General features: G+C 49.2%; 1 protein-coding gene across 1 annotated transcript in view; it reads right to left on the reverse strand.

Annotated features, from left to right (window-relative positions):
- Window positions 1-8,572, reverse strand: part of Setd7 (SET domain containing 7, histone lysine methyltransferase) — a 56,992-nt gene extending 48,420 nt beyond the window's left edge. Inside the window, exons 1-2 of the mRNA XM_015479053.2 lie at window positions 8,536-8,572; window positions 6,757-6,789 (exon numbers count right to left, since the gene is read on the reverse strand). Of these exons, the coding sequence (XP_015334539.2) occupies window positions 6,757-6,789; window positions 8,536-8,572 (70 nt within the window). The remainder of the gene's footprint in view (window positions 1-6,756; window positions 6,790-8,535) is intronic.
- Between the last annotated feature and the right edge of the window lie 613 nt (window positions 8,573-9,185).

Consider the following 9,185-nt stretch of genomic DNA (forward strand, 5'->3'; position numbering starts at 1 on the left):
ATCCATGGCGGCCGGGGACCCTGCCCAGCTCGGGGCCGCGCGGCTGCCTCCCGTCCCTCCGGGTGCTCCCGGCGGCTGAGCGAGCGCTGGGGCTGAGCCCTGCGAGTTTGGAGGAGGAGGAGGAAGAGGAGGAGCAGTCGGGGCTGGCTCGCACTGCCTCCCCCTACAGCCCTTTCAATTCCTCGGCCTTCAGCTGCTGCCGCAGCAGCCGTCCCCCCTCCCTTCGCCCACTTGCCCCTGGCCTCCGAGGCTCTGGGGTGCCGCGGAGGCCGCCACCGCTGCAACTTTCTCCTGTGATACCCCCTCTTTGTTATCGAGCAGCTGATCCGCTGACATCACCCAGCGCCGGTGCGCTCCCTCCCTCGCTGATTGACAGTTCCCTGTCCCTTCCCAGAAGTAAGGCTCCTTAAAACGAAAGGCGCTCCGGGGCCGCGCTGACTCTGTGCCCCAGCCAGCTGGTCCCTGGGCCCCTCGGCGTTTATCTTTTTGCTTTTGCGCGACTTTGCGCGCTCCGAGCGTGCCACACGGTCCTGGCAGCTCCGGGCTTCTTACGTGCATTCAAGACCTCAGGGTACCCGCCCTCTGGGGGTCTCCCGCAACTTGGAACTCCGCAGTGCAGTGCCCCCTCCCTCCCCGCACTTCGGGACAACCTCCAAAGCTCAAGGGAAGCCGAGGAAGCCTTGCTGCCGCCCCGGCGCCTCGACTTCCTCTCGCCCTCGCCCCCGCGTCACCCGGTGTGCCACCGGAGCTGCACAGTGCGGCAGGCACAAGAGCGCAGGTGCCCGCACGGCTCCGCATCGCACCTGCGAGCCGGTTTCCGAGACTCGAGGGGGTGTCATCCCGCCTGGATTCCGCTGGACTGTGGGTCCCACCCCAGGGCCCCCAGGATCCACCTTCCTTCGGAGCGTCAGGCCCTGGGGTGATTCAGAAACTCCTCGAATACCAACGGCAGCAGGCTCTTTATCAGGCAGGAAACTAGCCGCACCGAGGGCTTGGCAGATTCCTCCTCGCGGTTGTAGTCATGGAAAAGGAGCCACCGAGCGGAGCTAACCAGGAAGGACCCTCCGTCTGGCGCGCCTCCTTCTCGCGCTTCCCGTCCTGTACGTGTGCTGTCCCCAGCTGTCCCTGCTTCTCCAAGTGCCAACTACTTCACAGATTCAGGCGCCTTCGAGTGGAGAAAACCACTGGGCACCCACTTCACTGCCCAGCCACTTATCCACAGTGTCATTATGGTGCTGCCTCTTACAGGTGGCAGTAAAGGGCGGCAGTAAATAGCGGGTTAAATGGATGCAAATGTACACAATGTACCGTGGAATTACCGGGTGCCGCTTTGGGCATCTGCCAAGAACAGCTACTGCACTGAGAGGAAGCGGGTGAGGCGGGGAGCGAGGAAAGTTGTTCCATTTTGTTTTCTGAACAATGAACGAGGCTTTAGAGATTTCGAAGTACTTCCATCACCCAGGAGACCACTCCTTTTTTTGGCTCGGTGTTTGAATGCCAGTTTTTTTGTTTTTAAATGAGTATTGCTGGCTCTTTTTTTTTTAAATTCAATTTTTCCTCAGTGAAAAAGAGAACAATGCTAGGGATATTAACCCCATCAACTGCCAGGAATTTTAGGGCCTCAAATTCCCCCCTCCCACCTCGGCTTTCTTTTGGGGCAGGGGTAGTGGAGGTAGAACCCAGGACCTCAGGCATGCTAGGTGCTCTACCACTGAGCTATCCCCCCAGCCCTTAGAGTAGTTTTGTTTGTTTGTTTTAATTTTGAACCGGGGTCTCACTGAGTTGCCCAGGCTGGCCTCGAACTTAAAATCTTCCTGCCTCAGGCTCCACAGTAGCTGGGACTGTAGCCCTGTGCCACTGCCCCAGGCGTCTCAGCCCTCTTTGACTTTTGGAAAGAGGGGTGGATCCTGATGCAGGAGTTAGGACACTAACTGCAAAGCCAACCTGTCACCCCTGCATACCCGAATTCCTCCTCCTGACTGCTAGAGATTCAAACTGTACTTTAAAGCTTCCTGAGGTTTTAGGTTTGGCTATTCTGAGGACCTTTAACTTAGGCTGGACCACTCTGGGGACTTCTGGCTCAGGTTAGGCCATTCTGAGTTTTTCCAGCTTAGTTAGACCTCCCTGAAATCTTTCTGCTGAGGGCTGACCTCCATAAAGTCCTCCAGTGGGGATACCCGGGCCTCAGGCCTTCACAGGGAGAGGCATTCTTGCAGAGAATGATGAAAGGGCCACCCCAGGTCACGTCATGTTCAAATGTGAACCACATGTACAAGATTTTATTTTTTTTAAGTTGACATTCACTGATCTTGGTCACTCCCTGGTTTTGAGTTATGTGACATTTTTTTTTAAAAAATTCAATTTTTATATATCATTGCTTTTCTTATTGTACTGATACACAAAAACACACCAGAGCCTCATCTTCCCCGGTTCCCAGTTTATTTTCAGGGGCAAAAAGGATACTGAAAGCTAAAGGAAGAGGCGAAAATAATTTATCCCCTTACACCTAAGGATACAGGGTAGGGGAGGGTGGATGGGAGGAAAGCTCTCAGAGATACAGGTTCATATGAGTGGGTATATGTGTGGGGTAGAGTCTGTCAAGTGTCCTGCCTCTGTCTTTAGGTTCAGAGAAGGAGGTCCATCTGTTGTCCCCTTGGTGTGGTTCTGTCCAGTGCCTTTCCATCTGCTGCTTTGAGAACACCTGGGACCCAGCATAGAGCCCCCATCAGGGAAGCAAACCTCCTATACACCCCCAAGGGGCTGGGCTAGGAAGCAGCTAGGGCCTTGCTGGGAAGCAACTAGGGCCTTCTGGGCAGAGTGGGCATAGAAGGGAGGAAAAGCCACCTGAAGACCTTCACCAGATCTGCTGGTGAGGCAGGCAGTAGCCAGACAGTCCCATCTCTCATCCTTCATCAGTCATATCTGTTGGCTCTGGGCCCAGAGTTTAGGCAAAATGTTTTATGACTCCCTTAAAAAATACTAGCATCTTTACAAGTCATTTTGCGTATGTTCTGAGTCTCCTTCCCTAGGCGGACTGATTCTTATTTATAGCCCCAGAACCCAACACAGTGGTTGGTAGTGAATGTGGGTTAAGCATTGTCAGCGATGATTTTGCAGATAGGAATATCCTGTTTTATATAAACAGTACTGAGTCTCTCTCACAGACTAGCTCCTCTGCCTGTGTTTTGGCAAAGTGCTTTGTTTTGGCTCAAGACTGGAGAGCATTTTCAAGTTGTTCTACTTTCCCACCTCCACTGGCCCCAAATCTGCTTCCATCACATCCTTCCCCACAGTTTCCTTCATTGAGAGCTCATTTCATAAACCCTCTTTCCACTTGGCTTCCCACCAGTTTCTCGTGTCGTACTCTGTCCCCACCAACGTGGTCATGGGCTAGAAAATCAATAAAGCTCTTAATCACAAACAATGTGCAGCAGCGGTAGTGACTGCAGCTGGCAGCAGTGTGGCTGAGCTCCTGACTGGCAGATCCCAGCATGCCGGGACAAGCCCAGCCAGGGACGAAAAGCACTGCTCAGGACTCCAGCATCTGGGCCCTGCCCAGGGCCTTGCCTGCAGACTGACACTGCGGAGTGACTTTTCTGAGCTTCCCTGGCTTGGCTTTCACCATATCTGATGATCACTGCATCCAACCATATGTCCCCTCCCTTCAGACTCAGCTTGGGAAACAGGAGTTTCTCTGCCATTGCAGCAAGCAATCAGGATACTGAGTTAATTTGATTCATTTTACCACCCATGTCTTTCCACAGAGAACTTACACGACTCATTTACTTAAGAGACTGATGTAACCTGCAATAAGTATATTTCTGCAAGCTTTTTGTACTTTCTGCACCTTTCTACATTTAGGGGAAGCAAGTCTGTCCGTTCACTGCTGTGCAGCTGAGCACATGGGGAGACTTAGTAAAAGTGGATTCACTGGAATTGGCTCTTGTGACTGCTAATCCTGTCCCGTGAGTAAATCCTGGAGGACCTCAAGCATGGAGTCTCCCATGTCTGCATGTTCCTGACTCAGCTTTAGGGAGTCTCCTCAGGGCCTTTCCAGGTGCCCTGGTAAATTTCTGGTCGGTACTCTGGCTTGGGTTTGCACCATTTGCCAATATTACCCACAAGGAGACAAGGACAGTGAAGGAACTCTCAAGTAGTCATCAGGTCCCATTTTGGCACTGCTCACTCCTTAATAAAAATTTATTTCCCACCAATTGCTAGTTGGATTGAATTTGCACCTTATGTATTTTGGTTCTGCCAAGAGCTCACTGAGCAACTGGGCCATTAAGCTCTCTGAGCCTTAGTCTTTCCATCTGCGAATGAGGATGTTGGGCTACATAAATTCTAAGCTCAAACATTTTCTGCTGCTTTCCTCAGGGAAAGCTAAGTAGAGCATGGAAGCCCAGGGAGGGGCAGAAAAAGGAAAGGGGAGGGAGTCAGGGCAACCCTGACAGCATTCAAGTCTCCAGTCATTTCTTCTTGTGCAGGGAGATGGGGGTCCCCGAAAAGGCCCTTTACCTTGACCCAAGGAAGGAGGGCGTGGGGATTTCAGTCCAAGGTTGTCGGACTCTGAATCACTGAGTCACTAATCAAGTGGCTAACAGACTTAGTGACAACTGCAGGAGCTGGGGGGAGGGGCAGGGAGAGGAGCAGCAAGGGGAGAAGGGCGTGGGGGAGGAGGCTGGATGAAAGGGAGGCATCTGCAGCAGCCGCTCTGGGAGGGCAGCGAAAGCAGGAACATCAAGGGCACCCCAGAGAGGTCCGGGAGCAAAGGGAGACAGGGGGAAAATTCCTTCTGCTGGAAATAGATGTCTGCAGTCGGGAGAGGGCTCACGAATGCAGGGTGACCTGGTTTGATTTGATTACGGCAACAGGAAGTGCAAGAGAGAGAGGGCAGAATAACCTGACCGAGGAAGTGAATGAAATAAGAGAGAAGACACCCAGTTGCCATGGCATTAAAATGCCTCCTGCCACATTAGGCTTCCTTTTTTCTCTTTTGCTTGATTCTTGTTCTTGCAACATGTTCCTGTCATTGCAGTCTATGCAGTAGACTAAAATTAGACCCTCCAGGGGTGTGGGGGAAGGGAAGATGTGGCCCAGATCTCTCTGTTTGGGTCAACTCTGGGCCAATCTTGTCCCCCCACGGTGTGTTTGGGTCTTTTGCTCTTTGTGAGAACCCTCTCAGGCTTGGGTCTGTGAAGCTGCCAAGTGACATAACTTGGGGAAAAGAAAGAAAAAGAAAATCAGAACAGTTTGCAGTTTGCTTTAGATATTACTTCAGAAAAATCAATAGGATTCAGAAACTTGAACAATAAATCCCATCAGCATTGAAACCAAATGTGTTTTCTAAAATATTATTTTGCTTTATTGCTTTTCCAAAATTACTTTGAAGGGCTACCATTAGGGTGATTGGGTCCTGGGCAAATAGAGACATTTGGGTAGGAGGTGGGTATATACTCTTTTGACACTATTCTATACAGGATGAATAGAAGGCTATTTCTACCTGACTTATTTACCACAAATGTCACCACATTCATCAAGTGGACTCATATTAATACCAGACCCCAGAGACTGATGTTCAGACCTGAATTATGACTGACAGACTAGAGTACTCGTGTTGTCATGGCAAGCTCAGCCTCTCTCTGTAGGTGAATGCACTTGAGGAGATAAATTCCATCCAGAAGTTCGCTTAGCTAGCCTGGAGTTAGAGTAAACGAAATTAGTTGTGTGATCCACAAGAGAAGTACTCCTGACACAGTGTCATGAAAGAATGAGACTGTCCACCCATCCTTCCTGTCCTGCATGGGTGGCCCTGCCAGGGTCTGAGATTCTGAGCTTCTTTTCCAGGTTCTATCTCTTCAAAATGATTTTTCTACATAGCATCATGTAGCCAATTTGACCGATTTTCACTTTTTTTTTTTTTGGTGTTTCTGGGGTTCAAATCCAGGGCCATGCTAAATATTTACTCTGTTGAGTTATAACCCTAGATCAGATTTTAACTTTTCAAGTCATAATCACTGTTCAAATACCTAACATGAACAACTTAGAGGAGGAAAGATGTATTTGGACTCACAGTTTCATGGTTTCAGAGGTTCAGTCCGTGGTTAGTGGGCTCCTTTGCTCTGGACGTGGGGTGAGGCAAATCATATGGAAGGTGTAGTGTGGTGGAGGAAAACTGATCAGCTCCCAGCGGCCAGGGAGGTAGAGTGAGAGAGAGGAAAGGGGAGGGAGGCCAGGGACAAGGTATAGTCCCCAAGGGGACACTCTAAGTGACCTACTTCCTCCAGCTAGGCTCCACCTCCTAAAATTTCTACTACCTCCCTAATGCCATCAAATTATTAATCTATCATGGAATAATGAGGTCTGGGTCCTCATGATCCAATCACTTCCCCAAAGTCCCATCTCTGAACACCGCTGCATTGGGGAACAAGTCTTCGACCATTACACTCACATCTTTCTATCTTCCTGATATTATAATCATGTCACTTTAATGGGAATTGGGGGTTTCCTTAAATTCTTCAGTCACAAGTTCAGTCAGTCTTGGTTTATTCCCACTGATTTCTAGTCATATCCATTTTATGCACAGAGAGGTTTAGTCTATGGTTGTCTGAGTTCATTGCCCTGGGCCCACGGGGAGGTAGAGCATCATGGTGGAATGGTATGGCCAAGAAGCACTGCTCATTTCATGCTGGACAGGAAGCAGAGGTGGGTGGCCCCCGGGAAGGTGAACCCTTCCTGGGGCACACCCCCAAGGACCTGCCCCCTCCAGCCATCCCTCCCCCCACCTGCCTATAGTTACACCCAGTTAGTCCATTCAAACAAGGATGGACTGATTACAATCCAATTATCTCATCTCTGAATTCCTGCATTAACACAGGAGCTTTTGGGGGACACCTCATACCCAAACCATAAAAGGCAGTCCACATCCAGAGGGCCTGGATGCTAGGCTGTCCCTTCCTGAAATATACTTTGCTGGGGGGACCTGCCTTGCAGTCTCTTTGCATCTAGAGTTTTCTTTCAAATCATTTAAGATCCTATTGAACTTCTTTGCTGAGTCCATAGATCAATTCCCAGGAAAAGAGGCTGCAGCCAACCTTTTGGAATATCTTTCAGACAGATTTAAAGAACCCAGCTCAAATGCTCCTGTGCTCAAGATAGAGGGATGTGAAGAACGCTGCATCCAGCTTCACACGGCCTCCTTGGAGAAGTGCCGGTGGGCAGCCCTGCTGTGGGAGGAGGGCTCCTGCAAGACATAAACATCTCCTACAACCTGGCATCTGAGGAATACCTGGGCCTGAGACAGGAGCCTGGTCGCTGCTGGGCTATGAGTTCTCCTCGTCCACCCTGCCTGAGCTCCCCCGGGCTCTCCCCCAACATTCTCCACCTTTCCTATCTTAGCAGCTGTGCCAAATGGTTGGGCTTTGAACAGGCTAGGTTCATTCACAGCTGTGGATGCCATAAGAGAGAGGGACCACCCAATGACCCTTCCCCTCCCACCAATCCTCTAGGTTGGGGTATCTGCAACTACATTTTCTTTATATTTCAAACTAGTCCCTCTGAAAAGTGTGTATTGAGAATTTGGGGGCCGAACAGTGGACTCATCTTATTTATAGGCTCATTTTTATCCAAGGGACTATTTCTACTGTTGCCATGTTCTTTTCAAGTATTTGGAGAGATTTATCTTGAAGAGAAAGTAATTTGTCATCTATGATTTAATTTGTGCCTCGTAATAATCTCCAAGACGAGGGGTTTAAGGACTCGCCCAGGATTTCACAACTAAAATGTGGCCAAATGAGGTTTAAATTAATCTCGTTGAGTCTTGAGTCACGCCTCTCACCTCACACACAGAGCACTGAGACCCTTTAGGGAGTGGGCTAGGAGGGCAGGAGAGAAATGAGGAAAGAAAGATATTTAGAGCTGTCTACTGTGTGGCAGGAGTTTGATTCATTGGATTTTATTTAATCCTGCACATGACCTTATGAAGCATTAGCTTCATTTATAGTTGAGGAAATCTGAGCCTTTGTGTTTAAATAGCTTGTCTGGGGTCATGTAACTAGTGAGTGTGGGCTTGGTGCCATCACGTCCAAACTATGGATAGGTCTGTACAGAGAAGAGGGAAATAAGCACACAGAAGGCGGTTGGGTAAAGAGAAGGTTCTAGAAGTTCCATATCAATTGTAAGTGTGCCATAGAAGATGGACTTATGGGGATGGCAAATTCACACAATCATACATATGGTTGGCCTTAGATGGCCGAGGAGAGCTTTGAATTTGCCTGTGGGGTGTGCCTTTATGGAGGTGTCCCCAGTGGCCCTCTGTCATTTGAGATGACTCTCCCTTGTTGGAGATCACACACTTCTTGTTGCTCAGTTTGTTCTTCTGGTCATGATGGGGGAGAGGGAGAAATTCTGTCTGCTGCCAGTGCATTACTCTTCACCATGCCTAGTGAATGCTGAACGTGTGGGTCCAGAAGATCTGGGCAAGCTTACTGCCAGGAGGAACCGTTCTCCCAGTGAGGGGCCAGTCTGCGAGCCCACCAGGAGCAGACTGGTAGCCATGGCTAAGCATGGGCATCTTGGGAGCAACTTAGTCCTGAGAGATACCTTGACTGTGGAAGTAGAACTGATTTTTTTGAGAACTACATTAATTTTTTTTAAAGAGGAGGATTTTCTTTTCTTTTTTTTTTTTTGAGAGAGAGAGAGAGAATTTTTTTTTAATATTTATTTTTTAGTTTTTGGCGGACACAACATCTTTGTTTGTATGTGGTGCTGAGGATCGAACCCAGGCCGCACGCATGCCAGGTGAGCGCGCTACCGCTTGAGCCACATCCCCAGCCCCAAGAACTACATTAATTTTTTAAAAATCCAGTATTCATGTACAATTTTCAGCCACAACTTGCTTTAATTAGAAGAACATGCCCATTGTAGAGATATTAGAAAGATGGACTATCAAGTCCTGTGCAATGGCTCACACGTGTAACCCCAGTGGTTTTGGAGGCTGAGGCAGGGGGATCGCAAGTTCAAAGCCAGCTTCAGCAACTTAGCAAGGCCCTAAGAAACTTAGTAAGACCCTGTCTCAAAATAAAAAAATAAAAAGGGCTGGGGGTGTGGCTCAGTGATTGAGTACCCTTGGGTTCAATCCCACAGTACAATCCCCCACCCCGCAAAAAAAAAAAAAAAAAAAAAAC

Source organism: Marmota marmota, unplaced genomic scaffold (assembly GCF_001458135.2).
Source record: "Marmota marmota marmota unplaced genomic scaffold, marMar, whole genome shotgun sequence".
In the NCBI taxonomy this organism is placed as follows: Eukaryota; Metazoa; Chordata; class Mammalia; order Rodentia; family Sciuridae; genus Marmota; species Marmota marmota.